This window comes from Culex pipiens, chromosome 1 (genome assembly GCF_016801865.2).
Source record: "Culex pipiens pallens isolate TS chromosome 1, TS_CPP_V2, whole genome shotgun sequence".
NCBI classification, from domain to species: Eukaryota; Metazoa; Arthropoda; class Insecta; order Diptera; family Culicidae; genus Culex; species Culex pipiens.
Genome location: NC_068937.1, coordinates 75,619,154 through 75,646,641, shown reverse-complemented (window position 1 = coordinate 75,646,641; position 27,488 = coordinate 75,619,154). Strand labels below are relative to the sequence as shown.

General features: G+C 46.0%; 3 protein-coding genes and 1 pseudogene across 4 annotated transcripts; 1 reads left to right on the top strand and 3 right to left on the bottom strand.

Annotated features, from left to right (window-relative positions):
• The first annotated feature begins 8,424 nt into the window (after positions 1–8,424).
• On the top strand, positions 8,425–21,402 carry LOC120429236 (putative aldehyde dehydrogenase family 7 member A1 homolog). The gene is made up of 3 exons (XM_039594446.2): positions 8,425–9,378; positions 9,448–10,002; positions 21,159–21,402. Exons 1-3 carry the CDS (start codon positions 8,539–8,541, stop codon positions 21,369–21,371), a joined length of 1,608 nt encoding a protein of 535 aa, XP_039450380.1. The 5' UTR covers positions 8,425–8,538; the 3' UTR covers positions 21,372–21,402.
• A 47-nt stretch (positions 21,403–21,449) lies between these two features.
• LOC120429239 (rRNA N6-adenosine-methyltransferase METTL5) lies at positions 21,450–23,442 on the bottom strand. Of its 2 annotated transcripts, XM_039594450.2 has the most exons (4): positions 23,241–23,442; positions 21,959–22,020; positions 21,671–21,894; positions 21,450–21,609 (listed from the first exon to the last, which is right to left on the bottom strand). In XM_039594450.2, exons 1-4 carry the CDS (start codon positions 23,440–23,442, stop codon positions 21,450–21,452), a joined length of 648 nt encoding a protein of 215 aa, XP_039450384.1. The 2 variants fall into 2 exon arrangements, with proteins under 2 accessions (XP_039450384.1, XP_039450385.1); XM_039594451.2 differs by lacking the exons at positions 21,450–21,609; positions 21,671–21,894 and having other exon boundaries at positions 21,959–22,067.
• Positions 23,249–24,192, bottom strand: LOC120429241 (SOSS complex subunit C homolog). The gene is made up of 3 exons (XM_039594452.2): positions 24,088–24,192; positions 23,769–23,869; positions 23,249–23,706 (listed from the first exon to the last, which is right to left on the bottom strand). Exons 1-3 carry the CDS (start codon positions 24,107–24,109, stop codon positions 23,455–23,457), a joined length of 375 nt encoding a protein of 124 aa, XP_039450386.1. The 5' UTR covers positions 24,110–24,192; the 3' UTR covers positions 23,249–23,454.
• LOC128092327 (uncharacterized) lies at positions 24,085–27,235 on the bottom strand (annotated as a pseudogene).
• Positions 27,236–27,488: the final 253 nt, after the last annotated feature.

Below are 27,488 nucleotides of genomic sequence, written 5' to 3'. Positions count from 1 at the left end.
ATTTGAAACACAGGCGCGCTGCAAAACCTCAATATCGTTAGATAATAAAATAAAATATATATCAACACTTACATAAATTATGTCTTATTAAGAAATGTTTTGTTATAAACCACTAATAATTTGATGCATGCAAAAATATTTCGGTTGATACAACGAAAAAAAATAGTTGAAAATATGTCCCAGCCAGTTTTTAACAGAATATTCCACAATATTTCAGCTGAAAATAAGATTTTTTTAGTTAATTTTCTGAAAAAAATATTCTAGCAGTCGACTGCTAGAATTTGTTTAGCCATTTATCCAACAAAAATGGCAATTCCAACTATTTTTTTAGTTAATTTTAGTTACTGGTGGTCAGCAATTTCGAGTTAACAAAATCAACAATCGATTGTTGAAAAAAATCTGTGTAAAAAATTAACCAAGATTTTCTTAGATTTGCCCCGGCCGGTCTCTCCGTGTAAACACAGAGAACAGATGTATATCAATGAACAAACAGCATTGAAAAACGTGTGTAAAAATTCAAACCAAAATACGTTGAAAAGAGCTAGGGTGTGCACCATCCGCCTAGATAGCGCCACTTTTAAAATCATGATGGCCTACAGTAGCAGAACCGGCTCCGTGGCTTAATGGTTACGGCTTCTGTCTCACAAGCAGATGGTTCAGGGATCAAATCCCGGTCGGTACCTTTGAAATTTGGAATCAGGAATTTGAACTTTGAATATGAACAAAAACGAAAATGAATCAGGCGGGATTCGAACTCACGCCTTAGGATTGATGGTCTGGGACGCTAAGCCGTCGGCCATCAGAAGGTTTACACTCTAGCAGTGAATTGACCCGTAGTGTTGAAACATGTTATCTTCTCATATTAAATACGCGCTGATCCCTGATTTGCCTGAGGGGATTGGAAGTCTAAATATAGATCGAGTTTCCTTCAGATGCGATGCTTGCTTCTATGTTTAGGCGGGGCCGAACAATGCCCAGCGACCTCGGAATTGGACCGCAAGGAGCTCTGTCATTCTGAAACGGGTTGTTGGAAGCAGCGCGAGGGCTATCACCACCTAATACCCGGGACTGAGATAAGTTGTATCAGCATTCGGCATATACAAATTCTGATACAAATTATACCTTCCCATAATATCGCTACCGGCTAGCGGGTATTGGATTGGACCACACACACACACACACAATGATGGCCTACATTAGCAGAACGTTGGACCATCTAATCACTACATAAAACATTCCGTACGAACGACATCAGACCAATGTCTGACTGTCCTTCATCAGAGGGTTGAAATTTGACGCGCCAAAGAAGGTAAACAAAACGAAATCGGACATAACATTTTTTTAAGTTGTCGCTTGAAAAATAATTTTTGAATGAAATTTCTGTTAGGTTTTCGTTAATGTTTATGCATTTTTGCATTATTTTTAGTCAACTGGAATTATACAGAAGGGAATTTTCTATTTAAACGAGGTTAACATTTATTTTCTTTCGGAATTATTGAGCCTTTTTCATTGTTAAGTCAAGTATTCTCAGCCGCGACGGTGGCGCCGCCATGCAAGATTGTATGCAACGCATTTTTTTAGTGCAACAGTGTTTACACACAAGTTAGAGCCTAGATGTACATCTGTTCTCTGTGCTGATAGGTGGATAGATGACTAGTGTCTTAGAAGAAGATGGAAAAGGACGGAAACTAACTAACTAACAAGTCAGCGAAAGGGCCGTCCTGGAGTCATTTGGATGACACACAGGGATAATTTGTCTGTGTACACTTACTGAGGTTGCGACTCAGTACTTGTACACAGCCAAATTAGAAGGTTAAAAGACTTGATCAGACATGCATTTGAACGAACTGTACTTGCACTTCCCGTTCTTATAAGCACATCTAGGAGGCACAGAACATGGTGTTTTTACCATCTTACGAGAACGCGTGCCGAACTCTTAGCGGCTCTTAGAAGAATTGTACATGTTTTTTTTAAATGTTCTACTATTCTTCACTTATATTTTGAGCTAGGCCAGTTCTTTTCACGAAATGGTGTAGTGCCGAAGCTCAATCTGAGATCTAAAACAAACAATTAAATTTTAAACTAAAACTCACCTTAAACAACAATGAAATTAATACATTTGCTACTAAAGCGTAAGATTAGTTGTTTGCTAATATGGATCCAACAACACAGGTTCAAAAGGCCAAAGAATATACAAAAAACGGGTTTCCATAAAAATGGTCCTCAAACATCCGAATTTCTTAGCTTAGCCACTTGGCAGCTATTCCGGATAGTTTATATTTGTTTCACACATGGATAACTGATGAATTTTTCACTGCACGATTTACTTTAGCCTTATTTTCCTCATTTTTCCATTGCACAAAATTGAAACCAGAAAAACATTGACATTTGCACGTACAGCAAAAGTTCTGACACAGTGCCCGTGCGCGTACTTTGATTAAAAAAACACGGTGTTTTTAAATCTTAGAAGAACAAGAGCAGCACCCGTGCCGTGCCGATGCACCTTTGGACTTGATCACACACGTATACGCTTTCTCATATGGCCCTTTCGCTGAGAGCATCTCCACCGGTGCGCACATAACTGAGTGACTATTTAGTTCACCCACAGCGCTACTATTTTAGTTTAGTCACCCTTCCGTGCACCCTTCCCACACCGGTCGTTGATAAAACGGGTTGGTAAAATAGTTACAGCCAACCCCACCGGGGGTGAGTATCAGCTTATTTTGACGTTTCGAAATAAAATTTGTTTTAATTTATTGGCATGACCAATTTGCCAAAATCTTCAAAGCCAGAAGTAATTATTTCCAAAAAAAACTTGATTGGCCGCAACCTGGATTGGTCCGGATTCCCCGGGGGATGTTCCGTTGGAAGGACATTGGCGGCACCGTATGGATATGGGCAATATTGATGTCAAAATTCATAATTTTCGAAATCACACATGAAAATTTATGAAAATGGACATTTTCATTGGGCTGGCCACAACCCGGATTGGCCCAGATTCCCCGGGGGATGTTCCGTTGAGCGTACATTGGCGGTACCAATGAATATGAACAATGTTGGTGTGAAACTTCAAGATTTTTTAAATCGCAGATGAAAATTTCGAAAATGGACATTGCGAGTAGACTTGCCACAACCCGAATTGGTCCCAGTTCCCCCGGGGATGTTCCGTTGGAAGGACATTGGCGGCACCGTATGGATATGGGCAATATTGGTGTCAAACTTCACGATTTTCAAAATCACATATGAAAATTACGAAAATGGACATTTGCAGCGAACTGGCCACAACCCCGATGGTTACGGTTTCCCCGGGGGATGTTCCGTTGGAGGGACATTGGCGACACCGAATGAATATGGACAATGTTGGTGTCAAACTTCACGATTTTCAAAAATAATTTGTATTGGGATTATTTGGTAATGTGGTTAAGTTTGGAGTGTTAAAGGTAGGTTAAGGGGAAAAGGGGTGGGGAATTGGTGGGTATTTGAGTTATGTTTGTTTTGTAGTTTTGTTTATGGTATGTGTGGGGAAATAATGTAGTAGTGGTAAGGGTAAAGAGGGGTGGGTAAGTGGTGAGGTAGGTGGGGAATAAGGGTGTTGTGGGGATAGTGGGGGGATTAAGATAGTGTGGATATGAAATGTATTTTGTAGTTTTATGTGTGGGGGTGGGGTATGGGAATAATAAATGGTTGGGAAGGTGGTTAATTTGTTTGGATATGGGAGGTTATGTGATAGGTTTGGATTTAGTATAGAGGGGATTTGATAATTGAGTTTGGTTAGTTTTTGTTATGTTTTTGGTTGGTGTAGTATATTTAAGGAAGATGAAGTGGAAATGAGGTGGTGGGGGAGGTGTGGGAATTAGAGGATATTTGGATTTTTTGTTATTTGTGGGTTTGGGAATTGGTAAATAATTTGTAATAGGGGTATAATTGTTGGGGTGGGGGGGAGTTGGAGTGTGGAATAGAATAATAGTATATTTTTGTTGGGGGTGTGGTAGGGTATAGGGGAATAGTTGGGGGGGGGGGGGGAGTGTTGATATTTTTGGGGGTAAATAGGGGGGGTTGGGTTGGTAATAGGTATGTGATGGGGGGGGATTATGGATGAATTTGATTTTATTTTGTTGAGAGTATATGATGTGAATGGGAGGGTGAGAGTGGGAGTGTGGAATAGAGTTTAGTGTGGGAAGTTGGAAGTGTTTGGGTGGATTTTGAATAAAGAGTGGTGATAAAGTTATGAGTGAATAATAAAGGGTTGAGTTATGATAGATATTGGGTGTTGGTTGAATAATGAATTATAAGTAGAAAAGAGTAAGAGAAAAAGGGAAAGTAAAGAAACATGGTAAAGGTGATAGAGTAAGTTAAGAGTGGTGTAAAGGGAATTATGGGTTAGAAAGTAGGTAGGATGGAGGGTTAAGTTGAATTGGTGTGTGGGTTAGGAGTGGTTTGTTTTAAATTTTGGGAAAATGTGGAATTAGGGGAAGAATGGAAGAATTAGATATGAAGAAGGGTTAAAGGTTCCATGCGGGTTGTGGCCAGTTCGTTGCAAATGTCCATTTTCGTAATTTTCATATGTGATTTTGAAAATCGTGAAGTTTGACACCAATATTGCCCATATTCATACGGTGCCGCCAATGTCCTCTCAGCGGAACATCCCCGGGGGAACTGGGACCAATTCGGGTTGTGGCAAGTCCACTCGCAATGTCCATTTTCGAAATGTTCATATGCGATTTAAAAAATCTTGAAGTTTGACACCAACATTGTTCATATTCATTGGTACCGCCAATGTAAGCTCAACGGAACATCCCCCGGGGAATCTGGGTCAATCCGGGTTGTGGCCAGCCCAATGAAAATGTCCATTATCAATGTCTAGTTCCGTGGTACCAAAAAAAGTCCATTTCAAAAAAAAAATCTCGATTCTCCTTTCACTTCAAGCAGATGTCAAATATTTGTGCGCGCTACTAGCGGGCGACTAAATTTGGTCACCCGCTGTTCACCGAGGGTCGAGCTGCTATTTTATGAGCGCGTTTATGAGCGACCGGTGTGGGGATGAGTGATGGTGGAGCGCTTCCAAATCCTTACTGCGCGCGCCCGGTGGAGATGGTCTGACTTGGTAATATTAAAAGCAATTTTGCCAACTTGAAACAACATGTTAACAAAAGTTATACTTAAAAGTATTTAAATTTTGTAAAATCCATATAACTTTATATGTTTGGTAAAATAGAGTTAAAACTCAATAAATGCGCCGAAAATCACTTTCAATTCATGTTTTGGAAGATTTACATGGATTTTGAAAAGTTTAATGAATAAAAATCAAAGTGTCTCATTGGATTCTATGACAATTTTCGGAATTCCATTTCCCGGAATGGATATTACCACTAGCGTGCACAGGGTGGGGCAACATGGGGCAACTGCCCCACCATCCTCAGAAATTTGTTCTAATTTTAGTCAGGGGGCGTCCATAAACGACGAAATTTTCTAAACGTCCATATAATTGCCCCACCTTCCTCGAGGGGCTGGGCACGCTACTGGATATTACCCGAAATGGACGTTTTCCGGAATGGACAGTATCCGGAATGGACGTTAACCGGAATGGACATTTCCAGGGAAAAAATAGTTTTTTTTTATATTACCTGATTTGAAAATGAATGGAATCTTGCCTACTCGCTTACTTGTGGTTAAGAATTATTTAGTTTGTACCCCTTTGGTTTGACCTAGTTACATTGAAAGAACTCGATATTTTGACAACAATATGAATGATAAATACATGATGAACCGGCTCCGTGGCTTAATGGTTACGTCTTCTGCCTCACAAGCAGAAGGTTCAGGGATCAAATCCCGGTCGGTACCTTTGAAATTTGGAATCAGAAATTGGAACAAAAACGAAACTGAATCAGGTGGGATTCGAACTCACACCTCTGGATCGATGGTCTGGGACTCTAACCAGTCGGCTATCTGAAGGTTATTAAACATGTCGTATTCTTCTCATATAAAATACGCTCTGATCCCTGATTTGCCTGAAGGGATTGGGAGTCTTAAGATAAATCAAGGACTGAGATAACCCAGTCAAATCAATCCGAATTCTGAAACGGAATCTAATTAGAATCGTACACAAATTCCGTTTCAAACGCAACAACCGGTTCGAACACGGAACCGGTTGTTGCGTTTGAAACGGAATTTGTATACGATTCTAAATAGATTCCGTTTCAGAATTCGGATTGAGTTAACTGGGAAGTTGTATCAGCATTCGGCATATACAAAGTCTGATACAAATTATAGGCAATCAAAAGTCAAAATTACCCCCCACTAGAGGGCGCTGGAACTTGGGGTGATGTTTTATTTATAACCTACAGCGAGTAAGTTGGTTTGAAATTTGAAATTGTTTTATTTCATCATAAAATCGACATTTATAGCAAATATAGATATACCATTTTTAGGTAAGAAATAAATAGCTTAATTGATATAAACGATAATATTTTTGTGATTGCCGATTTAACCTGTTCATTATGTGATTCAAAATAATGGAATGTTTTAATCAACCAAAACCTAACTAATCAATTGGGAATGTAGATTATTCAAGTGGACAAATATTTTTTAAAGTCACTTCTACCATAAAAGCAAAGCTCTGCTTGAAAAATGGTAATTGGAATGATTTTCAAAATTTGCAATCTAACCTCATTCTCGCGTTTTCAATCCGGATCTCAGAATTTTCAATGAAAAAGGCAACTTAGCAAAAAAATCAAAAAGTCAATCGATAGAAGTTTTTATGACTTACCTCCTGTTAACTTTATTTTATTCCAAAAGATCAATTTTCTTTTAAAAAACCTTTAAATAGTTTTCACTCGCCTTTGCACTTATCGCGCAAAAACGTAAACGTAACCTTGCACCAAAGTTCTCCTACTCGAATGTAGGTGGCAAATCGAGTTTTTAGCTTTGGTTTTGGGGGCCTATACTTTCCCATAATTTCGCTACCGGTTAGCGGGTATCGAGCTGTCAAATCGCAACATGGAGTTAAACTTTCTGTGCAGTTGCTGTGAAGCTTACCAAGGCTTTTCAAAAAGTTTAACTCCATGTTGCACGCACACATTCTCACTTTTAATTTCTCGATTGGATTGGACCACACACACACTCACACAATATGAATGATAAATACATCTTCTCTATATATATAAAAAATTTCGATGGTTTTGTTCGAACGCGAATCAGTTCAATACGGAGCGTCAGATCGAGGTGCTCTTTGTTGCGTTGGGTTCGTATAAGCCCAAGGAAGGTTCTTACGCCAAAAAGTGGCAACTTTGGCCACTCTGGAACCGATTCCGGAAAATCTGCAGATTGTATGGAAAAAGTTGCGTAAAATCAAATTTTGATCATAGGAGGCTGAACAAGGAGAAAGCTAAAAACGTCAACCAACGAAAAAAGGAAAAGACGAAGTTTTTCGGGTAAGGCTTGTTAATGATAAAAAAGAAAGTGAAATGTTCGGACACGAACAATAGAAGCAAGCGTTGACTATTGAAACAATACTTTATCAACCACCACGAGATGTAACAATGAAGATCGATAAATATTAGACAAACACTAAATGTTTTTAACATTCTTTCAATGTGTTGTTATGTAGGGGAAGGTGGGGCAAGACGACCAAGAGGAACAATCGCTTGTACGGCCTAGAGCGTTCAATTTTCCCGGGTTTTGAATTTCCCGGGAAACAAGAAAAATATTTTTCAAATCCCGGGAAATTTCTAAAACAGACATAAAATCTATGTTTTCGTTATATTTATAATTTTTTCAAGCTATTATTTGCCGATAATCTACATTTCAATCTAAACAAGGATAGCAGTTTTTAGAATGATTGAAAGATTTGTTTTGTTCTTTTTTGTGCAATTGGATTTTAAATGCAGCAACATTTCTAACGGATTGTGGTTCAAATTAAACAAGCCTCTCATATTTTTTATTTATGATATGATATGATATGATATGATATGCTCGACATAAAATGCAATGTACAAACGATATCAAAATCATTTAATTTTTGAACCTACTGAATTCATTCTTCAGCTAGCACTTTAAGTCATCTGATTCTTCATCTGGTTGCTTATCTTGGAGAGGTTGGTAACAAAAGAACCCCATGAGAGAATAATAACTCACTTATGATAAGACGTAATAGGGTAATTTACCAAATGCTGGCCATTCAAAAAACTGATAGAAAAAAAACCTAACTTTATTAAATTTGGTTGAGCTGAGCAACTGATACATAACTACTGACACATTGAGTCGTAAAGGGTTTTACTTTAGAATTGCCTTAAATAATGAATTTAAAGCCACAAATTTCTCTCTTTTTTACTCTTACTCTTCCGAATTAAAAGTGAAAGTCCATCCTGTAGTCGGTTTACCCCGCAACAAGTACACACTCCGGCGATAACAGAGATAAGTACCTGTTTGTGTAGCTCTCCTCCCAACGACACGACTTGCCTTCCAAGCAGCGATTATTTCCATGTGCACCATTCTCGAGATCGGTAGTCGGTTTTAAAGTTCCAATTTCAATACATTAAAATGATGTCGGCGGCGTTGCGATCAAATCAGATCCCCCTGAAAAGGGTCTGGCAGAAGAATCCACTTAGAATGGCATCAACATTTCTGGTGGAAAGTGAAAAGTATTCATTCCTTAAGGATCTTGGCTTGGGCAAAGTGAACAATGGTGTGTTCAACGGCGAATGGACCGGAAATGGAGAGATTGTCCAGTCGATTGATCCTGCTAGTGGTGACGTCATTGCCGAAGTCAAAACAGGATCGGTCAGCGATCTAGAAAGATGCCTGCAAGTTGGAACTGAGGCATACAAGCAATGGCGCAATATGCCAGCACCGTTTCGTGGCGAAATTGTGAGACAAATTGGGGAAGAGCTGCGCAAATATCGTGAGCCTCTTGGCAAACTGGTCAGCCTAGAGATGGGCAAAATTAAGGCAGAGGGAGTAGGGGAAGTGCAAGAATTTGTCGACGTTTGTGATTACGCTGTAGGATTATCAAGGATGTATAGCGGCCAGATCCTGCCATCAGAAAGAGGAAAGCACACAATAATTGAAAAATGGAATCCGTTGGGAATCGTTGGCGTGATCTCTGCGTTCAACTTTCCGTGCGCAGTGTTTGGCTGGAATGCGGCTATCGCGCTGACCGTCGGTAATTCGGTCCTTTGGAAAGGCGCTCCGAGTACTCCTTTGGTTTCTATTGCCACGACTAAAATTGTCTCTGACGTCATCAAACGTAACAGCTTACCCCCCGTAGTTTCATTATGTCAGGGAGGAACTGAAGTCGGTAAAAAAATGGTCAGCGATGAGAGAGTGAAACTCTTATCTTTCACCGGGAGTACCCAAATTGGCCGAGAGGTTGGCGTTGAGGTTTGTTTTTATTTTAGATCATTATAGGCGAATTTCTTGATTTTCTGTTCTTTAAATTATTTTATGCAGGTGCAAAGAAGATTTGGCAAATTTTTACTTGAACTTGGAGGTAACAATGCGCTTATTATAAACGATGACGCACCCCTTGATATGGCTCTAGATGCTGCGTTCTTTGGATGCATAGGAACAGCGGGCCAGCGATGCACCAGCACACGTCGGTTGATCATTCACGAAAAGTTATACGATGAATTCGTTGCGAAGCTTGTTAAACGCTACAACTTACTGAACCGGGTCGGCCATCCCCTGGACGAGGCCACACTTTATGGTCCCCTACATAACCAACAGGCCGTCGAGAACTATAAGGCTACAATCGCAGAGGCTCTAAAGTTGGGCGGAAAAATCGAATGTGGCGGAAAGTTGATCGAACGACCGGGATTTTTTGTTGAACCTACTATTATAACTAACCTGCCCCACGATTCGCCGGTTGTGCACAAGGAAACATTTGCGCCAATTGCGTACATCTTGAAATCAAAAAATCTCAACCAGGCAATCGAATGGAATAACGAGGTCGATCACGGTTTGTCGTCATCATTATTCACGTCTAGTATTGGATCGGCATTCCAGGTAAGAGGCAGATGCACTGACATGCACAGAATTAAATTATAGGGCAAGTATATGTTTTCCCTTGACAAATTTTGGAGGAATATGAGAAAGTCGCCCCACTTTCAAATCAAATCAAATTATTCGCTCTACAGCATTGCCTTGGCGTTCTCGATTGCGAGATTCCTACTCGAAACTAGGTGTCCGAAGGCTTGATTGTTGAGGCAATTGCAAACCTCTTTTTCACCTTAGCTTCCATCCACCCCGGGATTCGAACTGACGACCTTTGTATTGTTAGTCCAACTGCCTACCAGCGACTCCACCGAGGCAGGACCCAGGGAGACGACTCCTACACCTGGACTGAGCTAACGACCTAACCTTTTTTTTATGTTAGTCCGGGGCCAACATTTACTTCCCGTCCGACAGAAGGCGTGATCAGATAAATCTCGTCTCGAAAAATGCCACCGGGACCGTCTGGGATCGAACCCAGGCCGACTGGGTGAGAGGCAATCACGCTTACCCCTACACCACGGTCCCGGCTTTATGTAGGCTAATTAAAAGCTTGATAGAAAGATTCCAAAAAGCCAATTATGAAATCTTTGCCGTGGAATTTTGTAGTTTCGGTCTGTAACTCAGAATGCGTGTGCCGTGGGCCACAGCTACACTTTTTTTCTAACGTTGGTACCACTGCGCGATTTTGACATTTCGGGCGTGCGTCATTCGTAACGCCATCTTCGCTTAAAAATCTGGATTATACTATAATTTTCTGCATTTTTGTATGATCCAACTTCACCCCTGATGACGGTATTGGTTGAAACGACGGGGGACGACTTCCACCATAGAGCTTTATGACGTTTCGCGTACACACACTAGCGCACCATTTGATTTTGCTGGCCGGACAAAATTTAACCTCAATCTTTTTCATGTACGTACACGCAATACATGCGCACGTAGACAACTCTATTGTCAGGATTTTTCCACAGACTGTCTGTTGTTTTTCACTCTACACTGTGGCGTATTTTCAGTGTATACACTGAAAATACGCCACACGTTTTATTCAAGTACCCAAACACTTGAATGATTGAAGAAAGCCACATCATAGATTTAATTGGGTACTAAAGCCCTATGTCATTTTTTATGTACAACGGTAAAAAACATGATCAAAAACCATTTCTGATCACTTTTTTTCATTTTAATGCAAAAAAAATTTGACAAGACAACATTTTTTCGATGGATTAACTATGGTCCCCTTGGAACGAGCTGTCAAGTAGGAGCTTTTCTGTCAAGAAGGACCGCGAGGTTAATTTTTCAAAATTGATTTAAAAATCCATTTTAAACTCTTTGTGGTCGTACAAAAGGTCATTGTACTCAGAAAAATAAGCTTTATCGCTGTAAACAATAATATCAGCAATCTAAGCTTCATTTTAGGACCCAATTGGTTAGTGTTTCAACTGTTAGGAAGGCAACCTCTGCCAACTAAACCAACCCTGTACCCCGGAAGTGGTACCAACCTGACGGCGCGAGTGTAGCTGTCAAACATCATTCTCAAGTAAAACGTTCTCGAATAAACACGCGGAAATTTTGTAGTCGAACTTAAATTCGTTTTTCCGCTGCCATTCCGAAACCCACTTTAGGTTTTGGGCCCGGGTAACGTTTCGGATCTACCGGTCAAAGTGTTTTCGGCGATGGACGGGGACAAGACGGAAAAGTTGTTCCTTCCGTTCTTTGACGGCACCAACTACAATGCCTGGCGGTATCGGATGCTGTCCCTCCTGGAGGAACGCGAGTTCCTGGAGTGCATCGAGGCGAACGTGGCAGATGTTCCGGCGCTGAAGGACGAGGAAGGTGATGACGCGGCCAAGCAGCTGGAAAAGGCGCGGCTGCGGGAGAGGAGGACGAAGCGGGATCGTTCGTGCAAGAACCTGATCATCTCCCGGATTAACGACGATCAGTTGGAGCATGTCCAGGACAAGACCACCCCCAAGGACATCTGGGACGCGTTGGAGCACATTTTTCAACGGAAAAGTTTGGCGCGCCGGATGTACCTGAAGAACGAGATCTTGGCGCTCGCGTTGGGGAACAAGTCGCTGCAGCAGCACTTCCTGTCCTTCGACAAACTGGTCCGGCAGTACCGTGCGACTGGAGCGGACATGGACGAGCTCGACGCTATCTGCCATCTTCTTCTGACGCTGAATGCGAGCCCCAAGTACGCTGCCGTCGTGACGAGTCTGGAGACGCAACCGGAAGAGCAGCTCTCGCTCGAGTTTGTGAAGTGCAGACTACTTGACGAGGAGACCAAGCAGAAGAGCGTCCAGATCGTGATCCCGAAGAAGGAGGAGACGGCGTTCGTCGGGGCGAAGGCACAGCAGCAGAAGCCAAAGCAGAAGAAGAAGCTGCGGTGCTACAACTGCAAAGAAGAAGGACACAAGATGTCCGACTGCCCGCAAAAGAAGAAGAAGGAAGTGAAAGCAAGTGCAAACATGGCGGAAGAACAAAGTGCAGTGTGTTTCGCTGGGTTGAGCACGGGAGAAAGTGTTCCGGAGCAACCAGTGACCTGGTACATCGATTCGGGCTGCTCAGACCACCTCGCGAACGACAAGTCCTTGTTCGTGGAACTCGAACCACTGAAGTGTCCGGTAGAGATTGCAATCGCGAAGAACGACGAGTGTATCGTGGCCAAGCATTCAGGCAAGGTGAAAGTGATCTCCAAAGTGAACGACAAGGACATTCTCTGCACGATTGAAAACGTTCTGTTTGTGCCCGAATTGCGTTGCAATCTCTTCTCGGTCATGCGTGTTGACGATGCGGGAATGCGTGTGACCTACGCCGAGGGTGAAGTCGCGATCTACCGTGGGTCGGAGCTCGTCGCGAGTGGAAAACGAGACGGGAAGCTGTACCGTTTGAACTTCGTGCGCGCGCGCGTTGGCGAAAACAAGTCGATGTTAACGTGCGGACTCGTGCCGAAGAACGTCCAGCTGTGGCACCGTCGGTTCGGCCACTTGAACGCGAAGTCGCTCGACCAGCTGATTCGCCGGGACATGGTCTCGGGTTTGAAGCTCAACGGTGGGCAGAACGGCAAAGAACTCGTTACGTGCGAAGCTTGTGTGCTCGGCAAACAAACCCGGAAGCCGTTTGCAGTGCGCGAAGGCAAACGTTCGTCGCGAGTGCTCGAGTTGATACACTCGGATGTGTGCGGACCCATTTCGCCGGACGGCTTGGACGGAGCGAAGTACTTCGTGACCTTCATCGACGACTGGAGCCACTTCGTCGTGGTTTACCTGGTGGAGGCGAAGAGCGAGGTCTTCCGGTACTTCAAGATGTACGAGGCCATGGCGACCGCCAAGTTCGGGAAGAAAGTGTGTCGGCTCCGCTGCAACAACGGCGGGGAGTACAGAAGCAACGAGTTCGAGCAGTTCTGTCCGGAGAAGGGCATCCAGGTGGAATGGACGGCGCCATACTCACCCGAGATGAACGGCACAAGTGAGCGGTTCAACCGCACCCTCGTCGAGAAGTCTCGAGTCATGCTCGAGGACAGTCGTGTTGACAAGAAGTTCTGGGGTCAAGCGATCCAGACAGCGGCGTATCTGACGAACCGCAGTCCGTCGAGTGCGCTTCCTCCGGATGTGACGCCGTACGAGCAGTGGGAAGGTAAGAAGCCTGACGTCTCCAAGTTGCGTGCCTTCGGCTGGCCCGTGTATGCGCACATGCCGAAGGAGTTGCGGAAGAAGTTGGATCCCAAAGCTTGGAAGGGGATCTTCCTCGATTACACCCGCGGCGGCTACCGGATCTACAACCCAGAACTGCAGCGCATTGTGCACACACGAGACGTGGACTTCCTGGAACTGGAGAATCCCGAACACAAGGCGAAGTGGAACGACGCAGACGTGGCTCTGTTGCCGTCACCTGAGGTCGACGATGACTCGATTGCGGCCGTTGACGAGCAAGAACCGGATGAAAGCCAGGTGGAGACAGACGAAGAATACGAAAGTTTCCAGGAGGAATCCGAAGGTGAACCACACGAGGAAGAGTCGAACGTCGAAAATCCGCCAGAACCAGGACCGAGCGGCGGCAGGCCGCAGCGTCCGCGTAATCCACCGGACTGGCACAAGGACTACCAGGTCGAGTACGCAGCTTTCGCGCTGAACGCAACCAGCTACGTGGACGATGTCTCGAGTTCGCTGGCTGAGGCGCGCAAGAGAAGTGACTGGCTGAACTGGAAGGCGGCGGTGGACGACGAGATGAAATCGCTTACGAAGAACGGCACGTGGACTCTGGCCAAACTCCCGGACGGCCGAGCCCCCGTGAGCTGCAAGTGGGTGTTTGCAGTCAAGCGCGGATTGGATGGAGATCGAGTTCGGTACAAGGCACGCCTCGGGGCACGAGGTTTCAGCCAACGCAAGGGATTCGATTACGGGGAAACCTATTCGCCCGTCGCCAAGCTGGACACCCTGCGGACGGTTCTTGCCGTTGCCAATCATGAGAAGCTCGTCGTGCACCAGATGGAACGGAACCCTGGAAGAGGAGATCTTCATGACTCAGCCTGAGGGCTTCGAGGAAGGGACAGATCTCGTTTGTCGCCTGAAGAAGTCGCTGTATGGCCTGAAGCAAGCGTCGCGCGCCTGGAACGAGCGGTTCAACAACTTCGTCGTGGATCGTTTGAAGTTCGAGCGGAGCCTTAACGATCAGTGCCTTTACACACGAAAGGACGAACGGCAGACTTTGATCATCGTGCTCTACGTCGATGACATCGTTATTGCCGGCACGACGCTGAAGGCTGTGGAGACGATCAAACGCTGCTTCTTCAACGAGTTCGACATGACCGACGTCGGAGAGATAAAGTGCTTTCTCGGGATGCAAGTCAAACGGAACCGGGAGGAAGGCGTGATGCGGATCAGCCAGAAGCAGTACATGGAGAGTTTGCTGCGGCGATTTGGGATGGATGACTGCAAACCTGTTTCCACTCCCATCGAAAGTCGCCTGAAGCTGCACAAGGACACGGAGGAGGAACGGACAAGTCAGCCCTACCGAGAGCTCATCGGGTGCCTGACTTACGCCTGCCTCACCACAAGGCCGGATCTGGCAGTAGGGGTAAACCTCTTGAGCCAGTATCAGAGTTGCCCGAACGAAGCGCACTGGAAACACCTCAAACGGGTTCTGCGCTACATCAAAGGAACTCTCGACGTTGGCCTTGTGTACCGAAAGAACTTGGAAGCGCCAACCGTGGAAGTCTTCGCCGATGCAGACTGGGCGAACGACATGCTGGACAGAAGGTCGGTAAGCGGTGGGATTTTCAAGGTGTTCGGATCGACGGTGGCCTGGATCACACGGAAGCAACAGACGGTCTCGCTATCTTCGACTGAAGCTGAGCTCACTGCGCTTTGTGCAGCGGTGTGTCACGAGTTGTGGCTGGGACGTCTCCTGCAAGATCTCGGATTCAAGCCAGAAGAACCGGTCCGAGTTCACGAAGACAACCAATCAACGATCCGGGTTGCGGAGGAAGCAAAAGACCTCGGGCGTCTCAAGCACGTTGATGTCAAGACTCACTTCATCCGTGACCTCATCAAGCAGAAGCGGATCAAGCTGGAGTTCATACCGTCGGCGAACCAGCAAGCGGACATGATGACGAAGGGGCTACCTGTAGCAGCTTTTCGCAAGCAGTGTTCCGCTATCGGACTGGAGCGTTGCAGCGGTTGAGCAGGGGTATAAGGAAGGCAACCTCTGCCAACTAAACCAACCCTGTACCCCGGAAGTGGTACCAACCTGACGGCGCGAGTGTAGCTGTCAAACATCATTCTCAAGTAAAACGTTCTCGAATAAACACGCGGAAATTTTGTAGTCGAACTTAAATTCGTTTTAATTTCGTTTTTTCGCTGCCATTCCGAAAACCACTTTATCAACATCAATCCAAACCACTATCAAATGCAAGTGTTTGGGCGATTGAATTTTTGTTATTTTTTGACACATTATTTTCATTCGGGTGGCTCAAGCTTTTCAAGTGTTTTGCTCATGAATTTGCCCACTGTCTTGAAATATTTAAAGCGATGAGGAAAACATTTGAAATTGATCTTAAGATCTACCCAAAACAGGCACTTTTCTAAGTCAACGTAATTTTTCACTTGAATTTAATGTGTTTCACTGATTAGGCGCGACTTTTACCGAAGGCTAGAACGAGTAGTACAAAAAACTCTCACGTTTTCAACTGGCCGGCCGGCGCAGTCGTAGCGTGCACGACTAGCAAGCGAGAACCTGTATATCGCTTGTACGTGTTGGCGGCAGACGTTGCTGAAGGGCGCTGATGCGCTGAACACCAGAAGAGAAAAATGTTTTCACCCATAACACGTTTTCTTGTCAGTTAGAATAAAACCACGCTAAAGCTAACAACGCGTTTTCGATTCATCCGGAATCCGATCCTCGAACGTAGTAATTCCACACTAAAGACGGTTTTGGCCATTGCCAATTCCTACAGGTTATTGGTCCCAGTGGAGGATCGGTGAATCGGTCGGTTTTACGGTGGAAATCGCGAATTTTTCGGACACTTGTTTTCGGCTTGCGAAAGGCTGGCTCGGCCAGCGGAAAGTTTTTTCAAGATGGCCGACTCGGGAAAGTGCTCGATCCAGAAGTTGTCGAACAGCAACTACGCGATGTGGAAGCTGGAAATGGAGATGGTTCTCGAAACCATGGAACTTTGGTTTGTTGTGGAGGAAAACGCCCCCAATCCGGTGACGCCAGAGTGGAAGAAAGCGGACCGGAAGGCCCGCGCGAACATTGTGCTTGCCATCGAAAGAGGCCAGTACCCGCTCATCAGGAGCTGCGCCACGGCTCGGGAGGTGTGGGACGCGCTCAAGGCCTACCACGAAAAGCAAACCGTGGAGACGCAGCTGTCGCTTCTGTGCCGGCTCTGTGACGCGAAGATGGAGGAAGGTGGTGACGTTGAGAAGCATTTGCTCGCCATGGACGCGCTGTTCCAGCGGGTGGAGGACGCGGGATTCGAGGTGGCAGAAAAGCTCCAGATTGCCATGATCCTGCGGAGCATGCCCAAGTCGTTCCATTTCCTGGCGTCGTCGCTGCTTGTGCGTAAGGACTCGGAGATCACGATGGCGCTCGTGAAATCTGTTCTGACCAACGAACACTTTTTGCGGGTGGGACGCAGCATGAGCACGCAGGGAGAGGAGCGGTACCAGAAGCACGAAGAGCAAGGCTTGGCTGCGCAGAATGTAAACAAAGCCAAAAAGTGTTACTTCTGCAAGAAGCCAGGGCATTTCAAGGCGGATTGCCCGAAGTACCAGCAGTGGAAGGCGCAGAACGAGAACGGCGGAACATCTGGCAGCAAACCACCGAAGACCAAGCCGGGAGCGAAGGCTAAGCAGGCGAAAGACGGCGCAGACGATGCTGTCAGTTTCTCTGCACAAGTTCGTGGAGAAGTCTGTGCAGGAGTGAAGTTTGGCAACTCGTGGACGGTTGACAGCGGAGCATCGTGCCACATGACAAGTCGCAAGGAATTCTTCAACAAACTCGATGATTCCAGTGTGGCTGTGGTGATGGCGGATGGGAACTGCTCCATGTCAAGTGGAACCGGCGGCGGAACTGTGGTCGGCGTTAGCGGTGCAGGAAAGCCCAAGAACATCAACCTGGAAAATGTCCTGTACGTGCCGAAGCTGGAGAACGGACTGCTGTCGGTGAGCAAGATCGCCGAGAAGGGGTTCAAGGTGCTGTTTACTCGAGACAGCGTAAAGATCATCGACGAAGAAGACAACGTAGTGGCGCTCGGTGAAAGATCCGGCGGCGTGTACGTCCTGAAGGAGTCTGCGGAGGTTGCGGCTGTAGCTGGAGGAAGCTGCCACACGCTGAACTGCCAACATACGTGGCATCGGAGACTCGGACATCGCGACGTAGCAGTGCTCGATCGCATGAAGAAGGAAGATTTAGTGTCCGGAGTGAAGATTGTTGACTGTGGAGGCAGAGGAAAGTGTGAGGAGTGCTTGGAAGGCAAGTCGGCCCGATTGCCTTTCCCTCAAGTGTCCGTGAAGAAGACGACGCAGCCGCTGCAGCTGGTCCATACGGATCTGTGCGGGCCGATGCCGGACGTGACTCCAGGCGGGAACCGGTACTTTATGTGCATTGTCGACGACTACAGCCGGTTCGTGAAGCTGTATCTGCTGAAGGACAAGGCAGAGGCGAAGGAGTACATCAAGAACTACGTGCGGATGGCGGAGAACCAGTTTGGTCGGAAGCCGGCCATAATTCGCTCTGACCGGGGCGGAGAGTTCGTGAACAAGGAGCTAGCGCAGTTCTACCGGGAGGAGGGGATCCAGTCTCAGCTGACCGCTGGATATTCTCCGCAGCAGAACGGGACTGCAGAGCGTCGGAACCGCTACACCAACGACATGGCGGTGTGTATGCTGCTGGACGCGAAACTGCACAAGCGCTACTGGGGAGAGGCCGTTGCAACCGCAGCGTACATCCAGAACCGTACGCCATCTCGGGTTGTCGAGAAAACTCCCTACGAACTCTGGTACGGCCAGAAGCCGGATTTGAGCAACCTCAAGATCTTTGGCTGTGAGGCGTACGTGCACATTCCGGATGAGAAGCGCGGCAAGTTCGACAGCAAGGCGGAAAAGCTAACCTTCGTTGGCTACGACTGCAAGGCGAAGGCTTATCGTTTCCTGAACAAGCGAACCGGCAAGATCATCATCAGCAGGGATGCAAGATTCCTGGAAATCGAAGCAGGGCTTCAGGAGGAGCCTCACGACAGAACCTTTGAGGTGGAGCCGCCGATGACAGATGCTGATGATAAGTCGCTGGTGGGGGACGACGCCGAAGGGAATCGCAGCTTGGACGAGGAACCACTCTTCGAAGGTTTCCTCGACGAGTCGTTGTTCGAGGGTGAAGAACCGGGCCAGCCAGCACCAAGAAGGACGCAGCGCTCGAACGCTGGTCAGTTGCCGAGACGATTGGAGGATTACGTCGTCGGCAGTGCGAAGCTCGAAGTGGTGGAACCGAGCAACTACAAAGAAGCGATCGCCAGTGCGGAACAGGACAAGTGGCGGAAGGCCATGGACGAAGAGTACGAGTCGCTGTTGTCTAACGACACGTGGACGCTCGTACCGCTACCCCCTGGACGTCAAGCCATCGGATCAAAGTGGGTGTACAAGCAGAAGAGAGACTCGGCTGGGCAGGTCGTGCGCTACAAGGCAAGACTCGTTGCTCAGGGATACGCGCAGCGGTACGGTGTCGACTTCAACGAAGTGTTCGCGCCGGTCGCGATGCAGCAGACGTTCCGGGTGCTACTCACTGTGGCTGGACACCGCAAACTTCGAGTCTGGCACATTGACGTCAAGAACGCATATCTGAACGGGAAGATGGACGAAGAGCAGTACATGCGACAGCCTCCCGGATACGCGGTGCCTGGAAAGGAAGCCCTGGTGTGCAAACTCAACCGTTGCCTTTACGGACTCAAGCAGGCGGCGCGGGTTTGGAACACTACGGTGAAGCGGATTTTGCTGAGCTTGGGATTCAGGCAGTCTACCTCGGACGCGTGCCTGTTCTCGAAGCGGCTGGAAACTGGTGAGTGGATCTACTTGCTGATCTACGTGGACGATATGATCGTGGTGTGCAAGGACAAGAAGCACATCGTCAAGCTGGAGGAGGAACTCAAGAAGGAATTCGAAATTTCGTCGCTGGGCGAAGTCAGTCAGTTCCTCGGGATCAAAGTCAGCAAGAACGCGGATGGCTACTACTCGATCAGCCAGCGTGCGTTCATTCGGGACATCGCACAGCGGTTCGGTCTCGAAGGAGCAAAAGGAAGCCAGTTGCCGTTGGATGCCGGCTACTACAAGCTGTCCAGTGAAACCTTGGCCGACAAGGAGCAGTACCACAGCTTGGTCGGAGCGCTACTTTACGTGGCGATGAACTCGCGGCCGGACATCGCAGCAGCTGTATCTATTCTCAGCCGGAAGACCAGTTGCCCACGCGACTGTGATTGGTCGGAACTAAAGCGAGTCGTGCGATACCTGATCGCAACGGAGGACTACGAGTTGAAACTGGGAAAGAGCGTCAAGGACCTCACGCTCGTTGGATTCAGCGACGCAGATTGGTCTGGAGACTCGACCGATCGGAAGTCCACGAGCGGATTCGTTTTCGAACTCGGCGGCGCAGCTGTTAGCTGGGGAAGTCGGAAGCAGAACTGCGTGGCTACATCAACGATGGAGGCCGAGTACGTTGCGCTTTCGGAGGCGGCGCAAGAAGCGGTCTGGTTGCGCAGATTACTGTGCGAACTGGGCGAGGAGCAGAAGGAGCCGACGATCATGAACGAAGACAATCGCAGCTGCATCGACTTCGTGTCACAAGATCGTCAGAACAAGAGGAGCAAGCACATCGACACGAAATACTACCATGCGAAGGACCTGGTTACGGGCGGTGTGATCCAGTTGAACTACTGTCCGACCGACAGTATGGTTGCAGATGTGTTTACCAAGCCTCTCGGGGCGACCAAGATGAAGAAGTTCGCGGAGAACCTGGGGCTCACACAGAAGTCTTAGGACCGGAAGTTCAGCAATCAGCGAGGAGGAGTGTTGGCGGCAGACGTTGCTGAAGGGCGCTGATGCGCTGAACACCAGAAGAGAAAAATGTTTTCACCCATAACACGTTTTCTTGTCAGTTAGAATAAAACCACGCTAAAGCTAACAACGCGTTTTCGATTCATCCGGAATCCGATCCTCGAACGTAGTAATTCCACACTAAAGACGGTTTTGGCCATTGCCAATTCCTACAGTACGTACTATTATTTTTCAACACCATTTAAAATTCAAGTGTTTGGCTATCGAAATTATTTCACGGTCAATCACCGAAATTTCAAGTGTTTTGCGATTGATATTTGAGTGCTCTGTACAGCAGGGCCGATCATGTGCGAAACACTTCGATGCACCTTAGGAGTTTTGCTCAGTGTAGGGATTTCCCAATTTTGAATCACGTTTAATTAATCTTGAGTTGACCATTGATTACTGAGTTCAGTAAAATTTACTGAGCTCTGCAACTGCATAGAAATCTAGTTTTCTTTAATAGGTCCTATAAACATTTGAAAGACAATAGTTTATAGGACCTTTAAAAAAAAACTCTGGAAATGTCAACCGATGTTTTGTGAAGGTGAGAATCTAATTAATCTTTCTCTCTTTTCTCTTTAGTGGATCGGAGAAAACGGCTCGGACTGCGGCATTGTAAACATCAATACATCACCTTCGGGGGCTGAAATTGGAGGCGCATTCGGCGGAGAGAAGCACACCGGAGGCGGACGCGAAAGTGGATCCGACGCTTGGAAGCAATACGTGCGTCGCTCGACGATCACGGTAAACCATTCGGCGGACTTGCCGCTAGCTCAGGGAATTGTTTTTGAATAAAGTAACTTTTTTTGCGATTGCAAGCACTTTAGCTGTTGGAGTTCTGTTTTATTGGTTTTTAATTTTACGAAGAAGGAATCAACAATTTCTTTTGGATACATCAAAACGCCACAAATCGACAGCAATGTCGACGGATGTGCGTTTCTGAAACTTGTATGTTTGAGGAAGGTTGTATCTCAATTCTGCCACTACGCATGCTTTAACGTTCCACTCGACAGCTTTCTTTTTAATGTGGTCCCTGAAATAAAATTAAAAAATAGAATTTCGAATAACCAAACAATAAGCTTGTTCCTTCATACCTAGTTGAAGTTTTATGAAGAGAATAAACACTCTGTTTGGCAAGTTTTAGAGCGATTCGTAGAAAATTCATATCAATGCCATTGTTTTGCTTGGTCCCAAATGGTGGATTCATTAAAACTGTATCAAACTTCAATATGTCGTACAGTCCGTCAAGGTTAAGCACATCCCATTGCACACAGTCGACGTTTTCCAGTTCGAAGCCTTGGACGTTTTCCTGAAAAACCTGAATTAGATACGATAAAATGTTAGCTAAAATAAAAATTAGTCCATTTGTTTCGCAAACTTACCTTGATAGCATCCAAATCTATTTCAATTCCAACAACGTGTTGAGCCCCTAACAGTGCCGCACCTGGTATGCGTTAATACTTTTAGTGATGATTATAAATTATTAGTAACCTACAGCGATGGAATAATCATCATCAAAAGAAAATCTTTAGATGTTCATCAAGAGAAAAAAATCCGAAGGGAGCTTGGCTCTCCTCTCTCGCGCACGAAAGATCGGTAAAAGGAATCTAAAAAACGTTACTTAATCCACCCTTAAGTGATTGGTGCCTTCCTCATAATTAGAGGGTAATGCTATCCAAAATAGATACAAAAGGGCGGACCTTTCAGTGTTCTATCAACTTGATTCATTATTCATACCATTAGATTGGGTAGTCAGATCTTCATAATTCAGGGCACTTATGTGCTTATAACTTTTGATAGGGTTGTCAGATCTTCAATCTTTTGAACCCGTTGGAAAGGTCTTTTGATTACCTATCCAACGACAGGTTGCGTGATAGATTCGAATAACGTTTTCATCGAAATATCTGAGATCCGGCCTCTAAAATGGGGTTGCCAGATTTTCAATGTCTCGGATGCGTTGGAAAGGTCTTTAAAATACCTTCCTAAAAATGTGACGGGGTTTCTTACAAAAACCACCCTTTTTGAAAACTCCGAACTTTTGCTAAAATCGTTTTTTTTAGCATAATTTTTGAAGTACTTAACTAAACATTATAATTTTCAATAGCGACTTATGGGACCCTAAGACGGATCGAATAAGATCAAAACGGTCCAAATCGGTTCAGCCTGTGCCGAAATAATCCAGTGCAATTTTTTTTATCAACATCTCACCACATACACAGACATTTGCTTAGAATTTGATTCTGCGTCGATATGCATACGTGAAGTTGGGTCTAGTTGGTCAAATTAAGAATTTCGCTTTTTCGAGTGATTTTATAGCCTTTCCTCAGTAAGGTGAGGTAGGCAAAAATCATCATCTTTATTATTCGGCGGAACATCTTTTTGACTACTACACTTGCAAGTGTAACGTCAAAGGTCAAAAAAAGACCTGTCACATTTTGTAGATGGGCAATGTGTGTAAACAAAGTGAAATAAATATTTTGAAGCGGTGCTGAAAAGAAAATTCACAAAAAATCATCAGCAGATTGATTTCCTTGCAGAATTTCGGGTGCAATTTTCTTTTGCGTGATTTGCCTCCTCTCTCTTTCGCGGGTGAAGAAAGTTCGCAAGCGAAAAAGATTTTTTTTTGCGATTATTCCATCCCTTATAACCTATTTCGCTACCTACCAATACTCAGCATTCCCGGGCCACATCCGAGATCCAAAACAAGCTTATTTTCCAAGTCGCCGTAGTTAGTTTCAATTGTATAAAGAGCGTGAGCAGCAATATGCGAAGGGGTTACGTACTGTTCCAAGTAAACTTTCGGTTTCTCAAATCCTTCGACCGTTTGCAGAAACTCTTCAAACTTTTTTAACTTAAGGCATGCCATTGTCGGCAAAACTTATTTACTCGCTCCAGAGGTTGAAGATTGACTCCCGGATCCTACAGGATTTGCTCCAACACCGCCAGTGCACGACGGTGCGTTGTCAAATCGTGGCAAAACCGGAATGATACTGTTACCAAACAAAGAATCCTGTGCGATGAAAAACCCGTATGAGCTGTTGGATGCCTGAGTCCACACTGCCTTGGCGGTTGCGTTTATCGACGAATCCAAAGTCTGCCCGGGCTGAGACTGATTGTTAGTTTGAATGTACTGGAAATTACGGAGAATATTAATAATCACAAAGTAGCGCCTCTAAAACAACGGACGCCTACCTGAGGTATCGTAAGACCGGCCGAGTTTGACGTCACACCTTTTTGAAGCAGTTGTTTCTTTGAATTTTGAATGTCTTCCAGAATTTTTTTGGTAACGTCAGCTGAAAAACAAATTTATTTTAAAATATATCCTTGCCCTGATAAAAAGTCTAACTAACAGGATATCGTTGCCAAATAAAATTACTATTACTATTACTATCAAAAAAAAAAAAAAAAAAAAAAAAAAAAAAAAAAAAAAAAAAAAAAAAAAAAAAAAAAAAAAAAAAAAAAAAAACAAACAAACAAACAAACAAACAAACAAATCCAACAAAGATCGTACCTTGCTGGGCTGGAAAAGCCATTTATCGACTTTTGGCCTTTTTTAACGCCCTCCGCGCTTCGTTCCGGCACGGGATGGTTATTTATCTGTTCAATTATCACGTCGCTGCGGGGGAGGAATTGCAAGTTTAGCTTTTAGGTTTTTCCGACTCGAATAATGAATGAAGATGAACCAACCAAAACCGGAATTCAAAACATGGGCTGGAAATGACGCGATCAAAACAAAAATAATTGTGCGTGTCAAAACCAGCAGCACACGGAGGATAGGCATTACACGAAATCGAGTTCGATTACATACTTTCGTGTAAGAGGGGTCGAACTGGATTTCGTGTAAAATTGAAATTGAAACGTTTCACTGGGTGAAAAATTGCCTATTGCCTATATTTGGGCGTTTTTGGATTTTCTTTGGGATTCTTACTAAGAGATATTAAATTTCAATTCAACTGTTAGATTGAACAATGTGTTTATTTATTTCAAAATTCTTTACAATACATTAATGAAAATACAGATTTCACAATATGATAATAATTACAATAAAGTGGAGTGCTTCGAGACCATTGCTTCTATTTCGTGTATGTCATTATGTTCTCCCGGGTTCACACGGGTTTCTGCTCGCCGCACAGAATGTTCCGGATCTCCTCCGGCGGAAACGCCGCCAGCTTGTTCAGCGGGAACACCTCACACGACCTTCTTTGGCACTGCTAAAGTCCTCGCGGACACCGGTCAGGGCGACGCCTCTCGGAACACGATAGTTGCGGCTGCTGCTGTTGATGCGGGTGTTGAGTCGACGCTAGTCGGAACCTGGCGCAAAATATCCGCTAACATGTTCGCCGCTTTCAACCCCTGCGTCTCAACGAGCTTGATGAACCACAGATACTGGAACTCCTTCGTCTGCAAAGCCACATCCAGGAAGCTCATGTTGGGCGGTAGCAAGTGGTTAAAGTCCGTAACGACGGCCGGGTTGGAATGGTGCACATGCTGCGGCCTGACCTGGTTTGTCGACGACCCCACCGTGGTACTGCTGCTGCACGGCCTGTGCCGCATCCATCCGAAGCGCTCCAAACATTTGCTGGCTCTGCTGTTGATGAAGCAGCGATTGCTGTTGGTGCACCGCCGCTACAACCTGCTGCTACTGTTGCTGCTGAGGAGACACAGGCCGTAATCGATGCCGTCAAGTCGGTAGACAGTCCGAACGATACGAACTTGGGCTGATGGGACCTCCTCCGCCACCGCCGCCGCCTATCACCGGGCGAATGTGGTTCTGGTGCAGCTAATGGCGTGGATGTTGGGGCTGGGAATGGGCCGCAGTTCGGAAGGGCTAGCTTCGGCTGCTGGAGATAAGGCATTTGCTGCTGTTGTTACTGTTGCTGCTACTGCTGGACCGGACTCCTCATCGGCGGTGGAATCAACGGTCTGCCGCTGGCCGTCAAGTGCTGTGCCATCTGGGGATGGATCTGCTGGCGGGTTCTGGAAGAGGCAAAATTGAGTTTAGAAAAATATACGAAAATAACATTTTCAAACAAACCTTTCGCCCTCGGGGCATTTACATGTGGTCACCGGCCAGCACGATGCGTATCTTCTGCGGCATGATCGCCTCGCACTCCATGGCCTGGTCCGCTTAGTCCAGGAAGATGTGCGTTAAGTGTCCCGTGGGCAGATCGAGCGAGGCCAGCTCCATCGAAATGTTGGCCGAAGGTTGGCCTCCAGAAGTTGCGCACGTTGATGTTCAGGTCGATCAGACAGTACTGAAAGATAATGTTCGGGTTAATATTGTAACAAACAAACACAACTCAGACCCCCCCCCCCCCACCTTCTGGACGATGCTGTTGACGGTGGCGACCCAGCGCTTGTGGTAGTAAACGCGCAACGGTTTGGCCTCTTCCCCACCATCCTCCTCGACCCACGGGTGCAGGTAATCCTTGATGTACAAATCGGTGGCCGAATTCGAGTGCGTACCGATGAGAATCTTCAACTCCGGCTACAGCAGCAGCTTTCTGATGGCCTGCGCCAGCGTGTACGTCTTCCCGGTGCCAAAAGGCCCGAAATGGGCGTCGTGATGGCGACGACCGTCTCCTTTTGGTTCGAGTTGAGCTTCGGATCGAGTGACGCGTCCCATTGGCACTGCGGAGTCCACGGAATGCTCGGTTCCAGGTAGATGTCCGGAAAAATCCGGAAGTCGGCAATTTTCTCGATTACGCATGTGCGTATGTCTTCTCCCGATTGTCTAAAAGCACCTAATGAAAAAAGGAATATAATTCTTGAGTTTTTTTTGAAAAGGACCAATAAACATATGGAAGACAATAGTTTATTGGTCCTTTTCAAAAAAAAAACTCCAGAATTGAAGGTTAGTTGTAGGTCTGAAAAACCCGCTGGAAGGAGCGATTCCTGGTAATCCGTTTTGGGGGCGTATCCGGCAGATTTGAAAGTGTTTTCGCCGGACGGTAGAGTTCTTTTTCCCCCCAGAACAATCAAGATTTCAAGATCGAATTTGGGGGAAGCGGGTTCTTACCTTTTCCGGTGACGGCCGAAAGATTTGCAAGCCGGAAGATAGTAATTCGCTTCCCCCAGACCGAAGAACCAAGAAATCAACCGAAGGCGGCCACAAAAACATTCACTGGCCTGTAATTCTTGGTTTTCCGGTCTGGGGGAACCGAAATCTTGCAATTTCCGGCCGCAACCGAAAGATTCGTGAAAGTTCCTGCCGGAAGATAGTAATTTGCTTCCCCCAGACCGAAGAACCAAGAAATCAACCGAAGGCGGCCACAAAAACATTCACTGGCCTGTAATTCTTGATTTTCCGGTCTGGGGGAACCGAAATCTTGCACATTCCGGCCGCAACAGAAAGATTCGTGAAAGATCCTGCCGGAAAATAGTAATTCGCTTCCCCCAGACCGAAGAACCAAGAAATCAACCGAAGGCGGCCACAAAAACATTCACTGTCCTGTAATTCTTGATTTTCCGGTCTGGGGGAACCGAAATCTTGCACTTTCCGGCCGCAACAGAAAGATTCGTGAAAGTTCCTGCCGGAAGATAGTAATTCGCCTCCCCCAGACCGAAGAACCAAGAAATCAACCGGATCTGGCCACAAAACCTTTCACTGGCTCTTTATCCTTGGTTTTCCGGTCTAGGGGAACCGAAATCTTGCACATTCCGGCCTCAACCGACAGATTTGTATCTGTTCCTGCCGGAAGATTCAATTTTGTTTCCCCCAGACCGAAGAACCAAGAAATCAACCGGATCTGGCCACAAAAACAATAACTGGCCCGTAATTCTTGGGTTTCCGATCTGGGGGAACCGGAATTTTACCTTTTCCGGCACCTGTCTCACTTTGTACAACACTTACCATTCCAAATCGTCTGACCGCCAGCTTCTAAAAAACACTAAGTCCCGATTTGACAGCGG